This window comes from Microtus pennsylvanicus, chromosome 1 (genome assembly GCF_037038515.1).
Source record: "Microtus pennsylvanicus isolate mMicPen1 chromosome 1, mMicPen1.hap1, whole genome shotgun sequence".
NCBI classification, from domain to species: Eukaryota; Metazoa; Chordata; class Mammalia; order Rodentia; family Cricetidae; genus Microtus; species Microtus pennsylvanicus.
In genome coordinates, this window is record NC_134579.1 from 41072077 (window position 1) to 41098482 (window position 26406).

Consider the following 26406-nt stretch of genomic DNA (forward strand, 5'->3'; position numbering starts at 1 on the left):
CTTATTTCTTTCTTGTTTCCATTGAAAATAAAATTTCCATCATCATACAAAACACAAGCTAGCACACTGCAGACTGGTGCTATGTGCTGTTTATTTCTGTTCTCTCTCTCTCTCTCTCTCTCTCTCTCTCTCTCTCTCTCTCTCTCTCTCTCTCTTCCTTCCTTCCTTCTGTTCTTTCGTTCTTTCTCCCCCCCCCCGCCCAACCATTGATTCTGTGTGTCTGGAAGAGAGGTTGACAGACCCCCCCCCCCAGAAGAAGTTACTGAATAGGTGAACAGAGGAAAACCAGGAAGGGCTGGGAGGTGAGTTGTCTGGCTGGCAGGGTGACCTTCACACAAAAAGAAGTTTTGCGTCTGATTTGCCTGTTTAAAGAGCCAGGATGTGATCTCCAAACCAACAGAAAGCATATAATACCCAGTTCTGATGTATGTTTCCAAGGCCTTAAACAAAGAGCACCGGCAAACAGAGCTCTCCCGCCAAATCAGGCTGAGGAGCCCCAAGCCCTCCTGCCAGGCACCTCTAGTGGCCCTAGCTTAGCTCAGAAATAAAATTACTTGCTCTTAATATCCCTCAACATAAACAGGCAAAACCAATTTCTTAAGATTAGAGCAGGGCCCCACAGTGCCTACTCCCTCCAAGCCCCTGACTCGAGCCCACTGCGAGCCAGAGGTTGCCAAGCCTAAAGGCAACAGGCCAAGAATTCCACGCTTTCTTGGAAACCTGATTATTTCTCTTCAGAGCTGAGTCTGCCCTAACCAGAGCAAGGGGTGTGAAAATAGAAGGTTTGGCTTCCTAGTGAAATGGCTTGGGGGTATTGGATTGCTGTGAGCTGTATTAAGTTTATCCAGTCTTAAAATAACATTTCTGCATGGAGAAAATCATTCCCCCAAACATCTCCCTCCACCCGGCCACTGAAGAAACTGTTCGTGTTTCATAGTCCTTTAGCAACTCAAGATTTTCACGACACGGTATTCAGTTTTGTGCCTTTATCTTGCCAGATCCTGTGACCTCCTGAAGCAAGCTATCATTATCTCATTTTGCAAATGAGGAAGTTGGGGCTGAGATTTAGGGAAAGAATCCTTCAAAGTCATGGGACTAGTGTACAGGCTTTCGGATTCCTACAAGAGTTTTAAATGTGCACACTGCATCAATAGACCTCACTTCCTAGGGTGAATCTAGGGCACAGATTTGGTATTGGCAGCGCCGTGTCCTTGGGGAATGGGTGTCCTCTTTGTATACTAAGTCTCATAATTACCTGCCTTGCCTACGTCACAGATTTTAGAAGAACAAATGAGGTTCAGAGCAAGCACTTAGTCACATGCAAAGGCTTACTCTTCTGTTCCTCCTACCCCAACATGCTGGCAGGCTCTCTAGTCTTCTATTAACTTGGACCTCACATTTACAGATCCCATCCAATCCAATCTGTCCTACATTCTGTAGGTATTGTGCAAGTCTCTTATTAATGTCAGCAGCTGGCTATTGACCAGAGCAGCAAGCTAACCCGGCTTCTGTACAACCTCAAACCAAAGCTCTTTTCTCCCCTCATTAGGGATGTGAGGATGCCCTGGCGAAAGTCCTGAGGCTGCTCTGCTAGGAGTCCCAGGCAATGGCTCTAGAGACCATGGGTCAGACTGGTGCCTTCGGAAGGGCCTCAGAACAGGCAGAGGGGACACCGGGTCTCTGTGGAGTCATCCCAGGCCAGAGTCTTGTCTTCAGAACTTGAACTTGGCAAGTGTACCTGAGAGGATCTGTTTTCTGCGGCTAAGTTCAGAGGAACACGACTTTGTAGAGTCACATGGAAATTTAATCATTTTTTTTTAAATAGGCGTTCAAAATTGGGCTTTGGCTTTTTATAGACGAGGGCTTCCCTGAGGAGCATCGCTGCAAACGGCGGAGCTCATCTCAGAACAGAGAAAGCTGCACTAATTTTGGGTTGGGAGATGACGGCTCATTGAGTAAGTGCGCTTGCTGTGCAAGTAATTAGAACCTGAGTTTGGATCCTCTAGCGCCCACCTGAACCGCTAACTGTGACGGCAGTGGGGGATGGGAGTGAAGACAGCCACACTGCAGCTTGATGGCCGCCTGCCTAGCTGAAAAATGGCCAGCTCCAGCTTCACCACGAGGCCCATCTCAAGGGAATACGGTGGAGAGAGATGGCAGAGGACACCTGGATGTCCTTCTCTGCCCTCCTCAAACAGGAGCACGCACACCTCCCGGGACATACACAACACGCATTTCTTTTTATGTTAGGGATAAGTATGTTTTGATAAAATGAAAACAACTTTTCTTGGAGTTTTCATTATGCGTGTTCCTGGGGATAGCAGCAGCAACAGAAAATCCACAGGCCACACAAACACATTAATGTACACAGAAGAGAGAAACATCCATCCAAAGGAACGTATTGGTAATGTTGATGTAGATATCCCTAAGTATTTGGTTAAAATAAAACAAAAAACAGAATTACACTATATAGGCTGCTTGCAAGCTTTTTTTTTTTTTTTTACCTTTTTAAAACACATGCTGTGTTTTGGGATATTCCATTAAATGTGTCATATTTGTAACTAGCTATATTACAAAAGGACTTTTTCTCTCTCTCAAGCTGTGAGGAAGGCTGAGAACTCTTTCTTTCCATCGAAAGGTACCACAGTCTGACGCTCGGTCTCCTGAGACCCTGGCGCTCATGAGCAACTCGCTGACCTCTCATTTCTGGCCAACACCAACAAGCAGCCAAAAAAGCAGCTGCTTCTTCTCGAGCGAGCGAGTGACTTCACCCTCCAGGGCCTCAGGTTGGCCTCGAGTTAAAGGAGAGGCTTGGATAGCAATTTGCTGGGATTCGTTCAGCTCTACAAAGTGCCACGTTAGCTTCGCATTCACTTGGGTCTGTGTTTGTCTTGGCACAGGGTAACCCCAGGACAGTGTAGGAAGGGGTCCCCCAGAAGCACTGGCTGCACACCTGATGTTACACTTCACGGCCCCGAGGAAGTGCAGCTGGCAGCAGACAGCTGGAGCTGGTGAGGCTGGGGGAGGTAGAGGCCCGTGCACGGTTATGTTAGGGAAAGCGGCTCTGCTAACTTCCACAGTAATGTTTGCAGGAGGCATCACACTCACAACACAGAAGTAAGTACAACCTTTGGGGCCAGTGAGCGCTTCCTGGGCCAAAGTCTAAACTATAGGCTAACTGTGGATCTTGTTCCCTGTTTCGGAAGCCCAAGTCTTGCACCTAGCCTATATCATCTAGTTTTTCACCCTCTTTGTAGTTACTCGTTTATGAGAGGTGAGCATAGAGTCTCAGTATGTATCCTACAATGGCCTTGAAGTCTCAGTCTTTCCCATTCCACCTCCCAAGTACTGTTTTCAGGTTGAGCCACAGAAGTGAAGATTCAGAAGTGCAAACCCACCTAAGGTAAGATGACCGATGCTGAAAAGGACTCAGCCTGTGTTCCACCATGGCTTCCTCCCCAGCCTCCAGTTTCCACGGGGATATACACGGACACACAGATGCACGCACACACGCAGAATGTCCACACAGACACCTCCACCGTCACCTCACTGACACACAGGACTAACCCAGGATGGCCTTTTCCTCGGTCCAGCCACTCGTCCAACCAATATTTCTAAGTATTTCTGTAAGTATTTTGGATCAGGTGATGACGCAGGACACATGGCTTCTGGAATCTTGGAATTGACCCAAGATCATCTCTAGGGTATAGGATGAAGTAGGGGCAGGTTGGAACGAGCATGTTTATATCTAGGCAGTGTTAGGAAATGCTGACAGCCATGTTGGTGAAGTGTGGGGGTAAAAGGGAAAACATGGACAGGACACTCCTTCTTAGAGCAGCGAGGGAAGGCATTACGGACGTCCAAGCTGAGGTCTAGAAGGCTTGGTGAGGGGACACAGAAGGGTGTGGGAGGAACATGGCACCTGGCCCACCCGTGGTTGCTCCCGTGTGGCTAAGACTAATGCTCAGGTGGGAGGCGGTGTCCACCGAGGCTGCTGAGGAGACAGTGTTTGGGAGTGAAGGGCTAACGTGTCTGCTGTAGGTGGAGTCGAGGGTCTCTTCTGAGCATGTCAGGAAGCCATTGAAGGGCCTAGTAGTACTGTCTGTTCAGACACTCTCATTTTGCCCATGTAAGAATCTAGGTGTACAGCCATTTTGTGATGTCCAATTAAAACCCACTCTGGTTGTAATTTCTGCAAAGATAGAACTGTCCGACTTTACTGTACTTTTCCAGTTTGAGCTGCCACGTCTTTTCACCTGCTTTTGTCACTCTGGCTGGGTCCCTGTGGTTGGGGCCAGGTTAGTTCAGATAACTAGTATGATTAAGATACCGTCGGTATGGGAATCGGGGCCAAACAGCTTCTAGCTGTTCCTCAGCCTCTGCCTTGACCTTTTGCCTTAGACTCTAGCTGACAGAAAACGGATTGACCTCACAAATCCTGAAAAGCAAGTTTGAATAATTCGAAGCATATGGCTATCAAGTTTTACCCTCATCCTAGGCAAAGTAAAACAGCATTAATATCCAATAAACTAGAGCTTATAGAAACTACTTACATGAATGATGCGTGGATCATACAACATGCTTAATAAATGATCTATTTATTCATGTTTAATCAATGAGAGGTAGCCTAAGGGCACTTATAAAACAGTGATCCACACATAAAGAACTCGACAAACACATGGTGATATTTTTACTAAACTATATTTGCTTGCACATATATGCAGGGCACCCATGGAAATATTTCCAAAAAAATCAACAGTCCTTGCATTTAGGGAGAGGAACAGGAAAGCTATGGGTAGGGATGAGAGGGAGAGTGGTTTTTTTTTTTTATGTGGTACTTGAAATATTTTAAAAAACTGTGCAACAGAATTCCACGCAGTTAAAAACAAATACTATGAACTCAGGACTGTAAACATGAGCAGCTCTCCAAGACTTACTATTATTTGAAATCAGCATCTTTCAAAACATATGCATCTGTGCTGAACAGTTTTACGTCAATTTGACACAAGCTATAGTCATCTGAGGGAAGGAAACCTCATTTGAGAAAATGCTTCCATAAGATCTGGCTATAGGCAGGGTTGTAAAGTATTTTCTTGATTAGTGATTGATGGGGGAAGGCCCAGTCCATGGTGGGTACTGCTATCCCACGGCTGATGGTCCTGGATTCTACAAGAAAGCAGGCTAAGCAAGGAAGCAGCATCCCTCCCTAGCCTCTGCATCCGCTCCTGTCTCCAGGCCTGCCCTCTTTGAGTTCCTGTCCTGACTTCTTTTGAGGATGAGCTGCGACATGGAAGCAGAAGTCAAACAAAAACTTGATTTTTGGTCACAGCATTTCATTGCAGCAATAGAAACCCTGACTAAGACAGCATCCTATAACTTTTTGGAGAAGAAATGATGAAAATCGGTTTCTATGTCTATTTTTAGTGCACACACAAAGGACAGCATCAGTGCCTCGGCACAGCAAAAGAGCAAGGAGCCACCGTGCTCTGTGCATTTAAATGACTGAGAGCCAAAAACTTCATTCCCTCAGTAGTACAGCACCATTCAGGGCTCAATACTCACATGTGACAGGTGACTGCTACATTAGACAGAAAATAGGGAGCTTTTCCATCATGCAAAAAGTTTGGCTTGGTAAGAGTAGTATAGACAAACCAGCCCAGACCGGTAATTGACCAATAGAGTGACAGCCTTGTAAGATGGAACTTTATATTTTCTGATTCTTCTCATTTTCCCCCCAATTACTTTTGTAATTTCACAGGAGGAAAATGATGACTTTCACCGGTAGCAGTTATTCATTTCTCTTTAAAACAATACCCTGATTTTTTCTCCTATATGTTGGCTAGTACTATGTCAACAGGACACAAGCTAAAGATGTATCTGTGAAGAGGAGCCCTTAAATGAGAACATGCTTCCATAAGATTGGCCTGTGGCAGGTCTGTGGTGCACTTTCTTTACGAGTGATTGATGTGGGAGGACCCAGCTCCCACATCTGGGCAGGTGGTCCTGGGTGGAGAGACCCAGCTCCCACATCTGGGCAGGTGGCCCTGGTTGGAGAGACCCAGCTCCCACATCTGGGCAGGTGGTCCTGGGTGGGAAGACCCAGCTCCCATATCTGGGCAGGTGGCCCTGGGTGGAGAGACCCAGCTCCCACATCTGGGCAGGTGGTCCTGGGTGGGAAGACCCAGCTCCCACATCTGGGCAGGTGGCCCTGGGTGGAGAGACCCAGCTCCCACATCTGGGCAGATGGTCCTGGGTGGGAAGATCCAGCTCCCACATCTGGGCAGGTGGTCCTGGGTAGGGGAGACCCAGCTCCCACATCTGGGCAGGTGGTCCTGGGTGGGAAGACCCAGCTCCCACATCTGGGCAGGTGGTTCTGGATGGAGAGACCCAGCTCCCACATCTGGGCAGGTGGTCCTGGGTGGGAAGACCCAGCTCCCACATCTGGGCAGGTGGTTCTGGATGGAGAGACCCAGCTCCCACATCTGGGCAGGTGGTCCTGGATGCTCTAAGAAGGCAGGATGCACAAGCCATGGGGAGCAAGCCAGTGAGCAATGCTTCTCTAAGGCATCTACTCCAGTTCCTACTTCCAGGTTCTGCCTTGAGTTCCTGCCCTGGCTGCCCTTCACAATGACCTGCAATTGAAACATGCAAGCTGAAACAATGCCTCCCAAGTTGCTTTTGGTCATGGTATTTATCACAGCAATAGAAACCCTAAGACACCAAGAGTTTAATATTCACTCAGAAGCCAAGAGAGTTACAAAAAGTTACCAAAGGAGCTGTATTGGTCTTTGTTTTACAACAATGAAACACCCTAGGCTCGCTAACCATTTTGAAGGTTCATGGCCATGGTGCTAGCAATGACTCAGCCTTGGTAAGGACCTTATAATGTGATAATAGGATTTTGCATGAGAGGAAGAGATCAAATCACACTGAGAGGCAGGAAGCAAAAGAGTCTGATACCCCATGATGCCTTGAGGGAAAACACCTTCAGCTGGCTTTAGGATCTGCCACTGGGCCCATATCTTAAAGGTCCTACCATCTAACTTCGAATACCCTAGGGACCCAGACACATGAAACCTGGGATGGAAGTGAAACGTACGAAGCAGGAGCCATTCTGGTAAAGATGCAATGAGATTCTAGAGTGAACGCAGCTCAGGAGCAGCTTACCAGGCCCTGGTGACCATGGTGCCCCATCTCAGTCCCACCTGGGCTGCTTTTTAATAACACAGGATGCTTGCCCTCTGGCAAAGTAAAACTTAAATTACTTTCCATTCTTGTAGTTCTAGAGGAGGAATTGGGGCGCTGGACTGAGAGGTCCACTTCCAAGGAAATCTGAAGTCCCCTATGAGACAAAGACAGGGACGGGGGAAAGGACACTGCTTTGATGTGGGCACAGCTGTCTGAGTGGAACGGGGTAGAGTCAGAAAGGACAGTGATATAATATCTGCTTATGAGCAGATGACAAAAGTTGCTAAAAGCACTGGAAGGCAAGGAGGTGGGCTGGAATAGAAGCATGACCAGGAAGCAGATGGCGGGAAACGTCACACAGCTTTTTACCTCTGAGGAAACTTGGATTTGAAATATTAAACATCCTTCTGATTGTCATCCACAAGACAGAGCAAAAGAACATTTCCTAAGGTGATAAATAAATGGGACAAACTTTGAAACTCTGATTTATAGTTGCTAGGGGTAGATCTCAATTTCCCTCTAACTGAAAGAAATTCATCCCTTGACTGGGGACAGTGTTTTCTCAACAGCAGTGATAGAAACCACAAAAAGGACATGGTGGCTTTAGAGTGTGGGTCTCTTGAGATTCTTCCTTTACCACTAGAGTTGACGGAGACAGTTTTGTCCTGACCATCCCCTTCTCCCTGGAGGAGTTGCTCATGCAGTCAGAACCTGTTCCTGAAAGCACCGCCCATGAAAGGAAGTACCCTCTCCCTGGTGCCCTCCTGAGAATGTGGATCTGGCTTGACTGTGTTATACCTCTATGCCTTTGTGTAGCCGATGCCTCTAATCTAGACTATCTCCCCTTCAGGGAGAGAGCCCACTCATCTTGCAGGATTCCACTCCTCTGAGTCAGAACTGATGTTATCCACTTCCTACTGGGATGTGTCCGAAGATCAGCTTGGGACAAGTCTGTCTTTTGAATGAGATAGGGATTCTTCCTTGGGGACAGAAAATGCTTGTCCATTCCTTTGTTCCTTCTGACTCAGTGGTTGATGCGTGGTAAGAGTTTCATAAATGTTGGTGGCATTTGATGTGCGTCCTGCACCTGTAACACCCAGTTACTGTTATCCTTGAACTGACCATATGTGCTAGGAGAAAAAAAAAAGACTGTGGTTGGTTGAGTAATTCTCCCCCTCCCCCAAAGAGATCTACATCCTTATTCCTGGAATCTGTGACTGCTGCCTTATATGGCAAAAGGGACCTTGCACACGTGACCAAGTTAAAGATCTTGATCTTGAGATGCTGAAGTTCCCTTGGATCACCTGAGTGGTTTTATTGTGGCCATGAGGTCTTTATAACAGAGGTGGGAGATGCAGACTTGAGAAGAGAGGCAGGGGGTGAACACGAATGAGACATTGGGGGCTACAAGTCAAGGCATGGGAATGGCTTCTAGAAGCTGGACATAGATTTGACTCTTCTGCCTTAGAGCCTCAGGGAAGAAGCAGACCCTACAGGCCAAATGCAGAGCAGGAGTCAATGGGCCCAGTCTGCATAGGGCTCATTTGCTTTGACTCAAGGAAGGAAATAACTTAGGGAGTTCTGACAGTTGATGGAGGTGACGGGTAGTGGATGTCTAGGCAAGGGCAGGGACCTTGGGAGTGGGAACAAGTGCCCAGCTGGGGCTGTGCTGGGGTTAGAATGGACAGGAATGCTGGGGGCTAAAGGCAGAGGTGGAGGGTCTGGATTCTCCACACCAGGTTCTTTCATCTACCACTTTCTGCCTGTTGGATTTTAAGACATGCCAGACAACCCATCCCACCCTATCCATCCAACTGTCTGTCTGTCTGTCTGTCCTTCAGAGGTATCTTTTCGGCTCTAAAGAGCTGTCTCTTTAAATCTAAGTTGTGTTGGGAAGGATGAAGCTGATCCCCTTCCCACTGAGATGCAAACAGCTGATAGTGCCTTTAATCCCCAGGTCTCAGCCCCTTGGAGCCTTCAAGGCATTATACAACTGGAGTCTCCCTAAGTGAAGTTCCCCAAACCCTGTTGCCAAGGCCAGGCCTCCTGACCTGGTGAGCCATCTGGTTAAGAGCATTGGAGAATCTCCTTTTCTGTATACTACCTGGTGGTCCTGGGATGTTCTTTAACTATCTCTAACTGTTTTCCTGGAGTAGTTCCTCCCAAGTCTAGTCTAACCAGTTCTCCCCAGACAGGGTCTCCTGGTACAGACAGGTTGGCCTGGAATCTGCTCTGCTGTGGAGCTTGTGACAGCCTGGACCTTGATATCTTCCCGCCTTGGCCTCTGAGTGCTGGGACTATTTAGGTACCATTTGTGGTACCAGTTTGTTCTTGTGGCCGTGTGGCCTGAATCTGAGCTGCCCAAAGGGCAGGACATTGAGTTCCCCACTGTTGTTGGCTCTCCTGGAGTTGCCTGTCAGGTGAAGCTTGCCTCTGTTTGGGTAAGTTAAGAATGGTGATACAGTCAGACGGAGTGGGACGGGCTTCACTTTAAACTTGGATTCGCCAAGACCGCATCACTTCTCTGAGCCTTCCTGTTCTCACTGAAAAACGGTTGCATTATAAATGAAATAATCCAGCCACAAAGGAACAAATACTTCCCTCCCATGCCTGTGCGATCCTTGAAGTCATATCCCTGGAGATGGAAACTAGATTGGAGATCTGGGTCTGTGGGAGGGGAGACCAGGATGTTAGCATTTAATGGGGACAGGGCTCAGTTCGGGAAGGTGAAGTAATCAGAAGATGGACATGGTGACAGTTGTGCACAAATGCAAATGTGCTCACTATTGCCAAATCGTATACTTAATGAATAAATATATAAAATAATAAAAATGATACATTTTGTGCTACGCATATTTTGCCATAATTAAAAGCAACTGCTGGTATAGCTCAGTGATAGAGAGCTCACCTAGCATGCTTTAGGGCCTAAAGAGAAGAGTTATTAATAATATCTACTTTTCATTATTATATCCAACCATACTGCTGAGCTATATTGACCAAAGCAGCATGTTTGACATAAAGAAAACAACCCAGACAGGACAGAATGAAGAGTCCAGAAACAAGCCAAGAGACTTACAGCCAGCTAAGTCTTTACAAAGGCACCGAGACCATACAGCCAGTCTCTTACATCAGTGGTGCTGGGAAAACTAGATGCATAATGTGTAACAATGAAACCACACCCATAATAAATAAATCACCTCATAATAAATCACCTCAAGATGGACTGGAGACAAATGTAAGGCCCCAAATCATGAAACAACGAGAAAGGAAATCACAGAGGAAATGTCTCAGGCCATTAGTTTGGATCCTTTCTCGGACAGGACCCCAAAAGTACAGAATCCAGAGGCAAAAGCTGAAGAAATCTCAGCTAAGGGAGTGTTCAACATGGGGAGAGGCGACTTGCAGAATGGGAGAAAACATCTGCAAACCTCTCATTTGAAAAGGGATTAATATCCAGAACACACAAGGCACTGCAAAATCTCAGCAACAAAACCCTCCTATTAGAACATATCCCAGGGCTGCGGATATAGCTCAGCTGGTAGTGTTTTCCTACCATTTGAGAGGCGCTGGGTTCAAGTCCCCACAATGAATAACCTGGACATGAAGATGTACCTCTGTAATGCTAGCATTCAGGAGGTAGAGGCAAGAGGATCACAGATCCTCCCTGGTTACACAGTGAGTTCAAGGCTACATGACACCCTGTCTCAAACAACAACAAAATAAGCACAAAAATCTGATTATCTGTATCTCAAAAGAAGGGATGCAAGTAACTAAAAGTGTATGGAACAGTTTTCAACATCACAGATGAATATGAATCGAAGCCACATAAGCTATCCTTTCACCCTACTTAGAAAGACGACCATCAAACAATCAAAACTAACAAACACTAGTGGGTATACAGAGATAGGGGAAGTCTCAGAACATTGGTGGGATCGAAAATTATTAGTATAGTCATTATGGAAAATAGTATGGATGTTTCTCAGAGGACTAGGAATGGAATTACCATATGATCCAGTGATCCCACTTCTGGGTTTATATCCAAAGAAAAGGAAATCAGTACATAGGAGAGATTTCTACAGTTCTACATTTCTTGAAACACTATTCATAATAATCAAGATAGAGTGTCATATAGATGAATGCCATATATATGTTTGTGTGTATATGTAAATGTATATGTGTCATTCATCTGTTGATGGATCTGTCTCTGTCTCTGTCTCTCTCTCTCTCTTACACACACACACACACACACACACACACACACACACACACACACACACACAGGAATACCAATAAAATTTGGCCACTAAAAAGAAAATCCTGCCATTTTTTGCAATATGGAATATGCCTGGGGAACAATGTAACATGTATCAGGTAGAGAAAGACAAATAAATGCCACGTATTCTCAGATGTGGAAAGCTAAAGAAGCTGATTTCATAGAAGCAGAGAGGATAATTGTGCTTCCCAGCGCCCAGGTGAGATGTGACTGAGAGAGGATGGTTAATACTCAGTGGTATAGCTGGTTAAGACTAACTTAGTGTTCAGTAGTACAGTTAATACTCAGTGGTATAGCTGGTTAGGACTAACTTAGTGTTCAGTAGTACAGTTAATACTCAGTGGTATAGCTGGTTAGGACTTAGTGTTCAGTAGTACAGTTAATACTCAGTGGTATAGCTGGTTAGGACTAACTTAGTGTTCAGTAGTACAGTTGGGTATTACCATTGACAGTAGATTCCAGGCTTCAAAGAGCTAATACAACTCTTTTTAAATGCTTCTAAAACAGGAACTAATCAGTCTTTGAGGCGATAGACCTGCCACTTACCCTGATCTGCTCGTTACTCACTGTACTGCAATATCACACTGTACTCCATAAATGTGTGCAGTCATTATATGCCAATGACATCATAAAACCTGCCTCCCAGACCTGCTTCCAGGGACCCATGAGTCAACGCTGCAAGGCCTGCTGAGTGGCAGCGTCTCCATAAACAGAAGCCGTAATCCCACACCTCTGGCAGAGCAGAGCCTTATCAGGCAGCATGTGAGGTACACCGTGCAGACACAACATCCAGCGACTGTCTAGCACTTCACAGACCTAGACCGTAACAGGGTTTTTTGTTTCCAGGAATCCACCATGGAAGGGATGGGTATCTTCTAACAGCTTAGACCTTGAATTACCATCATCCAGTTACCAGGTGTTGGAGTTGGCCAAGATCTCCAAGCTGGTTGGGGTGAGAATCTACTAGGTGCTATGCTTTCAGCTTTAATGCCTGGAATCTTTGTAAGCCGCACTTAAGATCTGGAGGTGGAGATAGCATCCTAGAGACAGGCTAAGTCAAATCCCATGGGTCTTCCCAGCCGTGGGAAGAGGAGCTGTGACTGCAAGAATGGTCAGAAGGCTAAGTGTCATTGCCTTTAAAGAAGGATCTAGAAGCTAAGGAGTGTGAGGTGCTTCTAGAAGGTGCAAAGGTAAGGAAATGGATTCTCTGCCATCTCCCTAGAAAGGAACACACTGCTGGCACGTGGTGACACACGTGCTGGACTTCCAGACCTGGGAAGTAGCGCTCTAGATTTATGTTACATTGCTAAGCCCGTGGTAAGTGGTTATGGCAGCAACAGGAAATGAGCAGGAGGGGCTGCAGGCAGGAAGGCCTCCGCGGTGCGGTGTGTGAAGCTGCTTTACTTGCTCACGACAATCAGCACCCTGGGCAATGTTGGTCACCTGCAGCATTCACAGCCCATGGCTGCCTACATCACCTGGACGGAGTGTCCCCCTCTCAAAGCCCAGAGAACACACAGACCACTTGCTGGGAAAGTCTGTTATCTGCCAGAGTGCAGGTCTGTTCCTGCAGCTACTTCACCATTATTCGGAGCTCAGCCCACCTTGACATTGTGGGGCAGACAGACAGGCACGTGTGAAGGGCCTCTTGCCCTCCTGTTTCGTCAAAGATGGATGCAACGTAGGCTTTCTGTTCAGATTTTCCCTTCTGAAGCCCGGGTGCAAACATGGCTGTCCCTGTAATTACAAACTTCCACCACAACACATGTCCCCACTTTGGGTTTTGTTTTAAGACTCGTTTCCTTGAGAGATTATTAAAGAAATGTGAGCCTTGAAAAGTTTGCCGGGATCCCATCCCAGCTATGTTTACCAACAGATAAGATTCTTAAAGCTGGCCTTTCAATGCAGCCAACCGTAGAAGTCAATAATTTTGTGTATCTAAGAGAATAAAAAAAAGCAGCGTTTGTTCTCAGCACTCTCGACTTCCACAGCTCTGGAATCACATTCCGAGTGACGAGGCTCAACCTGGGTATTGCTTCCTGACACCACACAGTCGCTCACATTTCCCGGAGTCCACTAAGGCAGCCCTGGTTCCTTCATGCTTGAAAATGACCCAGAGGAAAAGTCTGATGTCATAGGAAAGCAAATTGACAGACTTCCTCCAAAATAAAGTCGGAAACAAAACTCAACAACTCCAGACACTCTGTTCCCATAAAAATTTTAAAAGATTTTTTTTTCTCTTCTGACTTAGAAAGTAATAATTCATGTCTCCCGTTGACATTGGGGGCAACAGCAAAAAAATTCTGAGGATTATCAAGTCACATGATTTCACTTTCTGGCTTCTCCCAGCTGCCTACTCACCGTGGCCACACCTGAGATTTGCAGGCCACAGCTATTGGCCATTTAAACCTCTATTCCATGTTCATTTTGTTTACAAGAGATCCAAACATGCACACGTGGAAGTTAAAGACGATCTGACTAATCTTCAGTTAACATTAATTTTGAAAATATTTTTTTTTTCTGGAGACAGAGTCTCTTTATGTAGTCCTGACCACACTGGAACTCACTACATAGACCATGCTGACCTTGAACTCACGGAGACAGAGGAGACAGAGCCTTTGCCTTCCAAGCGCTGCTATCAAAGGCAAGCACCACTCTGCCAGTCTTTAAATTAAATCTTGAAGGAACTGTATTTTTCTCATTGTGGCTTAGAAGTTTTTTTTTTTGACTCATATTTCAAAACTCATACTCTCCCTGGGGACTCTATCCCTTTCATTCTGGAGCCAAATCGTCTGTAAGGGCATAAAGGAAAGGGAGGTGGGATCTCTGCTTCATTTAGAAGTCCTGCTTCAGATGGGGGAATACAGGATGCTCACAGATGACGTCATAGGTGTATTTTCCTGACCTTAAGCTGTAGGCCCGGTGCCCAGGCCATTACAGTTTTCAAGCCGCTCCACTGGGGCCCCAGCCAGGGTTCCACTGTTGGCCCCGAGCTTACTTTAGAGTCTTGCATTTAATACTGCTTTCTCCATAAAGGAAAAGTACCCTTCTCCATTAACACCAAGCCCACGTTCTAGCCATCAGCCAAATAACAAAGGATTTTCCAAGTATGGACCCAAAGAGACATGTGCGCATTGCAGGCCACACCGAAACTCAAACAGCTAGAGCTTATTAAGAAAGCCAACAATTGATGCCAAACTCCGAGTCCCGAAGTGAACGGCAAGACAAAAGCCAGAAAGAGGAACAAAAATATGCATTGAAGGGGAGGGGCCAACAGGGAGGTGTCGAGTTCTATGGAAGGATTGACATCATTGTTTCCCAGTGATACTAGGCATACAGGAAACAGATGGCTAAGAAGTGGTGGGAGGGGCTACTTAGGGTAATGGCGGCTCGCAGTGCTTCCAATGTTGCTTTTGGGAACCTACCTAGGAACCCTTTCTTGGAAAAACCAGGAGTGGGAACTCTGTTCTCAGGGTTGCAGAAACTACTTCAGACCCCACCGAAGCTAGTCTAGCAACACATGGGAAAATGAAACTCTGCATAGCCCACTGCCAGCAAAGCCATGGCTATCTGGGACCCTAGCAGACAAAGCCACTGGGAGAAACCGAGTGTCCATCAGATGTGGTTGGAGTCCTGTTCCTTCCACTTTCCAGCCAGGTGACCCTGACAAGTGACTATCAGAGTTGCTCCTCACCCATCAAACAGAGACAGATGAGGTTGAGGTTGAACATTTCTATGCCTTATAGCTATAGACCTAAGAAACCCAGTTAGCTATGTGCGTTGGCAAACGCCTTTTATTCTAGTACTTAAGCAGCAGAGGCCAGCAAGGTTAATATTCGGTCTTCCGGGGTGAGTAAGACCATGTCTCAAAAAAATTTTTTTTAATTATTTTTTAAAATGGGGGAAAGGATTGCCGTACAATCCTGACAACCTGAATTGGATCAGCAGATTCCACGGTGGAAGGGGAGAACCAACTTCCACAAGCTGTCTTCCGACCGCTACATGAACACACAATAATAATTAAAAGAAAAAGAAACAAAATCTGGGTGGGCAGTATCTTCTCTTTCTCTGAGCATGTGTGTACATGCGTGTGTTTGTGCAGGTGCACGGGTACGTGTGTGGACACTGTGTGGAAGCCAGAGGAGAACCTCACGAGTTCCTCTTCAGGGGCTGGCCATCTTGTTTTTAGAGGGGGTCTATCACCTGCCCGGAACTCACCAAGTAGGCTGGGCTGGCTAGCCAATGAGCCATAGGGATCCACATGGAGCCATACCTGGCTTCTTTCTTTCTTTCTTTCTTTCTTTCTTTCTTTCTTTCTTTCTTTCTTTCTTTCTTTCTTTCCTTCTTTCTTCCTTCCTTTCTTCCTTCCTTCCTTCCTTTCTTTTTTTTTTTTTTAAAACAAAACATGGGTTCTGAGGATTAAACCTGGGTCCTTCTGTTTGCACAGTGTGATAGAGCTGTCTCCTCAGGACTCTTCTCTTTATTTCTGTTATCCTGTTCCCTTCTTTCTTTCCTTCCTCCCTTCGCTTTTCTTACTTCCTAGTTGCTTGTTTGTCATCTTCTTCTCCTCCTCCTTTCTTTTGACGGGTCTTGCTATGTAGCTCTGGCTGGCTTCCTAGCTGCCTTCAAACTCAGGATAGAGTCTGGTCTGGCCTCAAAACTACAAGCTTTCCTCCCTCAGCATCCTGAGCATTAGAATTATTGGTAGGTGCCACCAGGACCTGCACAGTTAACATATTTTTTTTTGGGTGGGGGGAGCCTTATCTTTCTGTAAAAGGCTTTATTTTTCTGGGCCCAGCCAGGCAGACCAGAGGCTGTTCTTATCCTTGCAGCTGCTGTGTGTGCACCTAATGGTGGAATCTTTTTTCTGCCCTGGAGACACACTTCTTTCTTCCCCATCTCTTAGCGGCCTTTCCAGAGTTCAAACTTCCCCGGAGGCAGCAGAGACTGTGACCAAACCCAAGGATCAGGCAAAGGCTCCTAGTTTCCTGCCTCTCGACTCCAGCCACCCCTCTCCCAGTTCCTCTGCTGTCCCTTACAGTCAGGGATCTTTATTTTATTGACTTTGCCAGCTACAAATAACCCTCTGTCCAGTGGCTGTCAGTCAGCTGCCGCAGGTGTTAGTATCCCTTGCTTAAACATTCTCTACAGCCCTCACTTTACTCTTCTTTATAATTTGTAGAAAGTTGGTTTCTTGTCTTTTGATCATCTCTAGGCCAAGACCAATTTGAGAACACCAAGAGGGCAGTGATTCTCAACCTTCCTAATGTCGAGGCCTTTTAATGCAGCTCCTCATGTTGTGGTGACCCCCCAACCATAAAATCGTTTTTGTTGCTACTTTATAATTGTAATTTTGCTACTGTTATGAATCATAATGTAAATATCTGTGTTTTCCAGTGGTCTTAGGTGACCCCTGCTGAGTCCCGCTGCAGTAGGGTCTAGTGCATTTACCATTCCCTTCCATTTTTGTTGCTTTAATTTGAAGTCCCACCAAGGTAGTTTCTGATGAAAAGTCTACGGATGAGGCTGGAGGTGGAGGTCGGTGCTACTGTGCTTGCCTGGCAAGGGCAAGGTCATGGGTCCCACACTCAGTACTGACCCCCTGTCTCCACACACACTAAAAGTTGTCTTTAAAAAAGCAGAACAAAACATGAAGTAAAATCCTAAATATCTCTTCTCTGGGGGAAGAGATATTCACATGAGTTTCTGCAAAGGCTCTTTCCCAACTCATTTCTCTGCCAGCTGTTTCCAGATGTGTTCTGGCATCTGTAACAGTGTGAGCTGGTATATACTGCTTTTCAGAGGCATGAATAGCACTCAACCCTCTGCCCTCCGAAGGCATCGTGGGCCAGCATCAAACCATGGGTGAGGTACCAGAGCATGACGTACCAGCCAAGCTTGAGCCAGAACCGAAAGTGCCAGCGATTCGATCTCAGAAACTCAATTGGTTCACACCAAGGAGTGAGGTGGCAAAAGGCAGCTTCTGCAGAGTTCCAGGCAAAGTCTGGGTTGTTTTCTATCCTATCCGGGTCTGGCTACAAACCCCCCATGGGACCATGAAAGAGACTTGGAGTCCTGATCACACAGTAGATGAGTGGGGTCCTCGTCACCAGCCACCTAAAAAGGGCTCCAATACCCACTTCCCGGATAGGAAGAGAGATCCCAGATAGACACCAAGCAACGATCATGCACCTACCACAGGATCCCAGAGATACATATACAGCCAGGAACAACACTGAACGGTGGGCAGAAGGGAGAGGGAACTGGGGGCCTCTGACTCTCTAAGGACACGGGTATTTCCAGAAGGAAGAGGCAGCTTGCGGCTACAGTGGGGAAGGAAGGACCTAGGAGGACTGAGAACTGGTGGGTTTGGATAGATGTCAGTGTGTGTTTGCTCAAACGCAGGCACACGCTGTTCACAAACCAGCTTGCAGGGGACAAAGCCCTTCTCACTCCCCAATTGTTATGACTGTCTCTGGGTCAGGCTGGGAGAAGGCAAAGCAAAAGGCAAAATATTTAGGTTTTGTGAGGAACAAAATAGGTTAAGTAAAAATTATGAATTATTCTCTTCTGGGAGATATGATTCCAGACTGTGTCCTTGGGTGTCTTAGAGAGCTGGGTTTAAAGCTTACATTTCTGATCTGGATAATCTTGGTGAATAATTTAACCTCTCAGAACTCAGTTCTCCTTTGTAGAAAGGGTGGATGTGAAGACATCAATTGTTAAAGAGGTTGAAAATATTCCTTGGTGTGAACAAAGCGGCTGGCACAAAAACAAAACAAAACAAAAACCAATATTGATAACAATAGCAGTATGGTCTGGTTTGGAACTCGGCCTTCACACTGGGTCCCTGGGTCCCTTCCCTCTTTCCAAGAAACCTCCCCGCCCCTCCCCCTCCAACCACCTAGCAAACTGTAGCCAGCCAGCTTTTTCCAGTGGAGGAGAGTTCCTTCTCTTAACCTTTATCTAAGGTTGCTTCCAGGCAAGAGCAGTCCAACAAGGGCCAGGCTCCTAGAGTCCTAGCAGGCTGGAGCCCCGCCTTCCATAGTACTTGAGGCCAGCTTTTTGAGAGAGAGGCGCCAAGATCAGTTCAACTCAAGCCTGGCCTTTGTGTTGGAGCCTTGGGAGAAATACTTAGGAGGACTGGTCGGCACATGCACTAATAAGATTAATTTGAAGAGTGGGAGAAGCGGGAGGGGGGACAACGGGGGGGGGGGGAGGGCGGGATGCTGCATTTGATTTAAATGTGCGGCGCACAATATGTGGGGGAAAGAACTCATTCCATGTCCCTGACTCCGAGACTGGCCTGTAGGAACCACAAGAAGGAAGTGGGATCCTGAGACCCTTGGGCCAGAGAAGACAGGCAGCTCAGCGTGGGCAGTCTGCTCTGGAGGGAATGAGCAATAGGAAGCCCTGACCAGGTGGTTTTATCACTACTTTCTTCCAGAAACATTAGCTACAATATCCAGTGGCAGAGTGGGTGGTGGTGAAAGGTTCCCATGCCCAGCCTGAGTCTTGGAACTTTCAGTCCCACCCACTTCTTCCACCCACTGCTCAGAGCCACACACTGCATCAAATCCCAGGAAAGCTGTTTGGTAGGGAGGCCATCCCTGGGAACAAACTGTCCCAGCAAGTGCTTGAGAATTGTCTTTGTCAACCAAACTCTGGAATTCTCACTGTTTCCCTCCCTCACAAGAAAGCTTTCAGGGCTGCCCCACGGAGGCTGTACAGGGCTGACTGGCCTCAAACCCACAATCAAGGGGAGGACAGACAGTTGCATCCAACGCTGCAGTCTGGACCTCGTTTCTGTATGGGTAGGATGTGCTCCTTCTCTGTCTGTTTTCTTCTGCGCCAGTCTAGGAGGGAGCCACAAGCTCTCCCCTGTCCCGCAGATGGGTCTCTGACTCTAGGTGGGGGGCTGGGGTGGGGGCTGGGGAGGAGGGAGTGGGCTTCCTTAGAGGCAATGGCACTGGGACTTCCTGGAGCTGGGAGGCACCTGGGAGGCTGCCAGGGGTTGACATGGGAGAAGTGAGGGCAGGGCTGTTCCTGTGGTCAAGGAGCTCTTGGCAGAGGTCTGGAGAGCCTGCAGAAGGCAGCCATGTGGTAGGTGGAAGTAGCTGTTTCCATTCTCCGTGTGGGTTGTTTGTTATACCCAGAAACAAAGCCGACTAGGCTGGCCTGAGGGTTGGCCAGGCGGTTTGCTCTGGGCTTCATGCCTTTACCCCTCTCTTGCCTCTTCCAGTTCCACTCTGGCATTCTGAAGTGGGGATACCTCTAAGCTCAGTCCCCTCAGGCCACTGTTCTGTCTTCACAATGTCCCCAACTAGAACCCAACTGAGACTTCTCTTTCAGTTTTCTGAGGCCTAGAAGGAATTGGCTATCTCTGGTCTTTAAAAAACTTGCTGTAGCCAGGCGGTGGTGGTGCACGCCTTTAATCCCAGCACTTGGGATGTAGAGGCAGGTGGATCTCTGTGAGTTCGAGGCCAGCCTGGTCTCTAACTTGAAATCTTTGAGCCTACCCCGGCTCTCAGATCTACTGATGCACGTTTGTTTCAGGATGACATTTTTCTTTTCTATGCCTGTGTGCTGAAGGTCTTCTCAGCAACTCGGGGAAGGCCCTGCATCAACTGGACTTTCCACTAGTGTGCCAAGCAATCCTGCTTCCATTTCTTCTGGGCGATTGATAAACGCCCTCACTTCACAGAAGCCTCATTCAGTCTTGGTAGTTGTGGGAGGGTAAATTCAGGCTGTTTTGCTGGTGACAGGTGTGGGTCCTCAGACAGGTGTTTTACCCATATCAACCCATGTGTTTTCACATCTGTCCCGTTACCTCTATTTCACAAGACGGGAAACTGAGACCCAGAGGCAGGAAGCAACTCTCTCCAGGGTCAGTCATCTGGGAACAAGCAAAGCTGAGACTCTAGGCAGGAGAGTTCCAGCAGTCTTAGGGGAAGCACCAGCAAAGTCCCCTAACTTGGATTAGGAACACTTCTAGATCTTTCTATAGCCGAGACACACTTGGTGAGGAGTTAGCTGCGGAAGGTGTGCAGATGATGCACCAGACAAGGATTAAGCTGCAGAGATGCTGTCCCTGTCTCCATTCAGCACTAAATCTTAAACAGAAAAGTATTCGCCTCCTTTGCTATGACCTTGCTCTGTTTATGTCTGTACAGTATCTTGTCTGTGTAACGGGAGTCTGAAGCTTTCCCATCTTCTCCTACAACTGCCTCTTCAAAGTCAACAGGTGCCGAAGGTTGGCTGGTTCACATCCCTGAGACTATGTGTTTCTTATAGCCAAAGCCCATCTTTCTCCCCCCCCCCCATCCAAACCATGGCTGGGATAGAGTTCTGTTTATTGGATTAATAAATAAAGGAAATGAATAAACCAAGTGAGGGAACTATTTAGCTTCAGAAACGAAATGAAAAGAAGTGACAACTGATGTTCCCACTGCTCCCCCTCATCCTTCGAAACACTAGCAAGTTCCGAGCAAGGGCAGCATTACATTGGCGTGGGCCAGTGGTTTGTTCTGAACCTCCGTCGCCTCTCAAACTAAATCGACGTTATACCTATAAATCTTTGTTTTATATTAATCTACACATTTTCAGCCTGATAAGGATGAGAAGAATTCTTCAGCAATGAAAAGGTTCACACTTTTTATGGAACATCCAGAGGGGACTCTACTTACGCAGGGAACATGGCCTACAAACTAAGCAACGCATACAGCTTCTCCACCCTGTCCACGTACCAAAACCATCTCGGAGAGGTTTTGATTTAGTTGGTCTCACATGGGCCCCTGCATTGCTATTTTTTTCCCCCTTTGAGAGATGAAAAGAGGATCTGACAATGTAGCCCAGGCTGGTCTCAAACTCTTGATCCTCCTGCCTCAACCTCCCAAGTGCGGGGACGACAGTTGTGTGCTATGTGCAGTGGCTTCAACATTTTAAAGGACTTTCTAGCTGGTTAAAAATCTGTCACCATCATTTGCCTGCCATTAAGGCACTAGGTGAGATCAGTCTCGTTTTCCACCAAGGAGCAGGTAAAACGAATAATGATGGATCAGAAAGGCAAGGAAGTCTTAGCTCTTAAAGTGTGGCCAGCCCAGAGGATAAGATGGTTTCCATCCTAGCAACTGGCTTCTGGTCCCATCACCCCCAAGCTCTGTTAGAAGACCCAGATTACTTGGCTCGAAAGGGAGTGATAGGAATGACCGTGACCCACATTCCAGATCTCTGGGCTTCACTCACGCCCTAGTGCCATGGGTAACAATAATCTGATGGGTTTCAACACATCATAAAAGACCTCCACATTTAGCGATCAAAAAGAAGAAAGAGAGGAGTAAATTCTTTACATCAGCAGTAGGGAGGTGATCTGAGATAGGAAGAGAGAATTTGAGAGAATTAGCCGGTTCCCAGAGGACGAACTTCAGATTGGGGCAGAGTCATTCTGCCTATGGGTAAGTGAAAAAAACGTTCCCAGCAGTCACCTTATGGCCTGCTGTGGCCTGCTTATCAGGCGACAGAAAAGTGGCCAGAGGCTGGGGGTGTAGCTCAGGGTTAGAACACTTGACTACCTTTGGGGAATCCCCTGCTTTGATCCACAACACTGGGGGTGGAAGGGAGAAGTGGGAAGTTGTCACACCAGGCTTCTGTGCTGCTGGGGATGGTCCCAGCAGGGTGTGAACCCACTGTCCATGTGGCTACCTGCAGGAACTGCGTGTTCAATGTGCATGTTTCTAAGGAAAGGGAGCTCAGCTTTCATCAACCTCCCAAAGATTAAGCTTGATAGTTGGCCATGAGTAATACTCACGCTAGACTGAAAGAAAAAAAAGGTGGCTTTTCACCCTACCCTGTCCGATTTGTCTGGTCAGAGGTAGCCAGGCTAGACTTGAACTAGAGAAGTAGCTCACAGCCGTCCCTTTTGTGCTCAGTTTCTCTCTGTCTCCCTGGAGCGAGCACTCACTCACTGCAGCTTCCCCTATCCAGAGCGCCAGGCTCAGCTAGCGGTCACCAGCTTTGTCCTCCACTCCAGTCTGCGACTTTGCTCCCTCTATATTCTTGTGCTCCCAAACTGAAACCCATTCCCTTCCATTTTTACCTAGGTCCAGTGTCCTGCCTTTAACCCCAAAGTTCAATGACCATGACATGATTATTGAATAGGCCCTTCCCAGCTTCCTGGTTCCTGCTTACCACCTCCAACATTCTGAGATGCTCTTCCAAGGTCATGGACAAAGGGGTAGTGCCCTGCTCAGCCCTTCCTCACCTGGGTCAGAATCCGGGCCTTGCCTATTAACTTATACATGTCTCTGCATTGTTTTAGAAAAAAAACATTTATCAATTCTATCATCATCTCACACACGCGCATGCACACAGACATACATAGATACACACACACATACATAGACACACACACATACATAGACACACACACACACACACAAGGAGAGCAATGACTTTTGGCTGTCTTGAGGCAGAAGTTCTATTTAGTCTCATTTATATGAGCTGCTTATTATTCGTGGCTAATTTCCACATCATACGACATTGTGGGATCAAGAGTGCCAGCTGCCTTCCACCTCAGAACCAAACTCTTTTCAGGTGTGGCCAGTCTTAAACGGTTGCTCATCTGTGGCAGGGCTGTTTGCTTTCAATCTGGGGGCAGGGATCATTAAAAGAGAGAGCCAGAAAGAGGTCTGGATCCTCTCCATCCTGTGCTGGATCCTCCCCATTCTGTGTGGTGACGAGCCTTGGGCCTCTACTCCTCTCTCCCTCTCAGGATGGAGAGCACAGAGCACCAGCCCTCCATGTTTTCTCCTGAACATCAGTTCCCTTTCTCCTTTCCCATATGAAGCACACAGAAGTCCAGAATACAAAAACAGGTTTGAGAGAGAAGCTGCCTAAGGGTGCCTATGAAGTTCTCTCCCAGAGCCCTAGGGTTTTCAGGTTCTTCCTTAACCTGTGACTTTTTAAGACTGGGGTGTGGCTAACAGGGCCCTTATACAACTCTCACAGCCTGTGTGTGTGTGTGTGTGTGTGTGTGTGTGTGTGTGTGTCTCAGAACAACACCCACAAGACAGGAGGTGGCATCCCAGGAGCATGCCCAGTGTCCCTAAGGTTAACATGAGGACCCCTGCCAAAACAAGTGGAGACAAATATTTCATTCGTTATTTCAGGCCACAGTGGTTAAGATGTGTCCTTGGGCTTCTGTCAAGCTCAGGAAAGCTCAGCCTAAGTGATTTTATTTCAAAACGACCTCTGCAGAGTGTTGTGGAGAATTCAATGAATTGACTTCAGTTATGCCTCCGGTTCAGAGGCGGTTTTGAAACCAGCGGTTCCTCCAAGCTCTAAAATACTAAGCCATTTGTCCTAATGACACAGCAGACTCTGGACTCCCGAATACCACAGGAATATCACACCACTGCAAATTGCTAGGGCTGCTGAGTCTTCAAAAAGGGGAAATGAAACAAAAGCCCTGCACTGTTTCTGGGATGCCTGCTTGATACAGACAAACCAAGTTGTTTTGGGGACTAGTTTTCCTGGAGGAAGAACTACTCTGTCCAGTTGCCTGGCCCTAAGCTTTCTTTTGTTGTGCCTATCTCTCCGTAAATACGGAGTGGGCTCTTTTCTCTTTCTCTGGAGTTTCCAAAGCTTTTTAATGTCATGGCTAAGTGCAGAATCAGTCAGCATTACAAAAGGAGTCATTTAACGCTCAATTTCCCCAACTTTCCTATATTAAGAACTTTTACTGTAGCGTAGATAGTTGTTTTGTTTTGTTTTTTGAGACAGGGTTTCTCTGTAGTTTTGGAGCCTGCCAGGAACTAGCTCTGTAGGCCAGGCTGGTCTCGAACTCACAGAGACCACCTGCCTCTGGCTCCTAAGCGCTGGGATTAAAGGAGTGCGCCACCACCGCCCAGCTAGGGTAGTTTTCATTCTCCCTCACCCAACAAACATTTAAATTGTCTCTGCTGGCTCCACTTTTTCTTTTTCCAAGCTGACTTTGACTTTTCTTTACAGCCCAAACTATTTTAAAGCCGAGGCCCTCTGACCTCTTTACAGAAAACTTCTTCTATGACACACCAAATGCTAATCTGAAAGCCAAGAGGAGGTAAAGGGTCTGGTGGGGGGGCAGAGTTAAGGGAGGTACGATATATTTGGCATCAACTCAGAGATACAGAAAACGTTGGTGCAACCACTCCCCCGGCCAGGATTCCCCACCCCACTCCCATCACCCTGCCTTCTACCACATTAATAAAGAAAGGATGTGGGCGAGTGAAACAGGACAGTACAGGAGGGACATTTAAGATGGTCACAGTGGCACATCCAGAGAAACCTACCCATGACCGCTCCACGCGTCAGTCACCGCCCCCCCCAATCTTTCTCTCCCAACACCCGAAGTTTAAGATCAGAGCCTCCACTGCCACAGCTACACCCCACTCAACCACTCCTATGACACGTCGGAAGGACAGACAGGGCTCCTGAACGTCGGGGTGGCAGGGTTGTTCTTAAGTACCGTGTACTTTTTTTTTTAAGTACAGTGAGCGCACGAGCCTGGAACACATTAACTTGTGAACGGCATCCAACATACCCCAAGAGAATCCATCGCTCTTAAACAAAAAAGGGGGAGGGGGTACATTACCATCCTGTCCCGAGCTCTCCAGATACTCTGTCAGGTCACATCCAAACGCACTGGCGGCTCCCTTTCGTTTCAGCTTCTGCTTGGCACCCTTGTTCTTCATGAGTTAGTCCCACAGAGGCTGACCCTCCGTCTCCGCTCTCTGCTCCGCACCGCTGACGAGGGTTTAGGGGTCGGGTCACCGGGGCAGAGCCGCGCCGCAGGTCGGCATGGGAGAGCAGATCGGGTCGTGCACCGCCCCGGGCGGGTGTCACCTCCCTCCTCGGGCTCCCGCGGCGTCTCCCCCGCGTTTCTCCGCTGAGCCTTGCGAGGAGCAGGGGCCGGGGCGCGGCGGCGAGGGGACCGCCCCGGGGCTGTGAGTGTGCTCCGCCCTAGGCCCGCGTTCTCTCTTCAGACCGCTGGGGGATCGCGAACAGCAAGCATCCCGTCCCCTCGCCCGCCCTCGCGCCGTCCCTTTTTTCCTGTTTTACAAATCCCAGGATCGTCCAGCTCAGGAAGCGCTGGAAGGAAGTCAGCTCAGGAGGGGGGCGGAGGTTGGAAATTTTTGGCAGCTCTAAGTGTGTGTGTGTGTGTGTGTGTGTGTGTGTGTGTGTGTGTGTGTACGAGCGCGCGCGCGATCGAAGGAAGTAAGTGGGTGGGTTGAGCGGTGCGGGCTGGGGGAGAGATCGTGCTCGACCGAGGCGGGTCTACGAGTCCAGAGATCGCCCAGGGCCGCCCCGGAGGAAATCGGCCTCGCGAGGACCGGCTGCCTCCCGCCCGCTTCCTGCCGCCAGCCCGGCTCTTTGCAAGGCGCAGGAGGCGGCGCCCGCCGGACTCGTCAGGGAGGGCGCGGGATGGGTGCTCACGAAGTTATCCTCCTTGTCATCCCAGTTCTGACACTTTCTATTTCAGTGCCTGCCTTTCTCCTCCGCAAACACATACAAGGATAGTGACATTAACAAGGACTGGGATTCCAGAAACCTGACCTACAGAGCCTTTTTTTTTTGGCCACTCCCATCTCTCCTAGCCAGGGTCTGAGGTCCCTGAAGCCCAGACATCTCCTCTCCCACGCTGAGGTTAGGATACCCTAGGGCGAGAAAGGTGCAGCTTTGTAACCACTGCCCAGGAAGTTATATTTCTAGTTACAAACTCAAATTCAGACAGACAGACAGACAGACACACACACACACACACACACACACGCTTGCCAACCTTGCTAAATGCAAGAGATTTGAGCAGAGAATCCGGGATTTAAGTGTGCTCTGTCATTTCTGCCATCACACAGAGAACAGTTTCCCAGGTTGTTTTAAAACTCGAGGCATGTGCCTTCAGGAGGGCA

The 26406-nt window shown here is 47.7% G+C and overlaps 1 protein-coding gene across 1 annotated transcript in view; it reads right to left on the reverse strand.

Annotated features, from left to right (window-relative positions):
* Arhgap31 (Rho GTPase activating protein 31) overlaps nucleotides 1-25551 on the reverse strand; it is a 112548-nt gene extending 86997 nt beyond the window's left edge. Inside the window, exon 1 of the mRNA XM_075962584.1 lies at nucleotides 25092-25551. Coding sequence (XP_075818699.1) covers nucleotides 25092-25191 — 100 coding nt within the window. The 5' untranslated portion in view covers nucleotides 25192-25551. The remainder of the gene's footprint in view (nucleotides 1-25091) is intronic.
* Nucleotides 25552-26406: the final 855 nt, after the last annotated feature.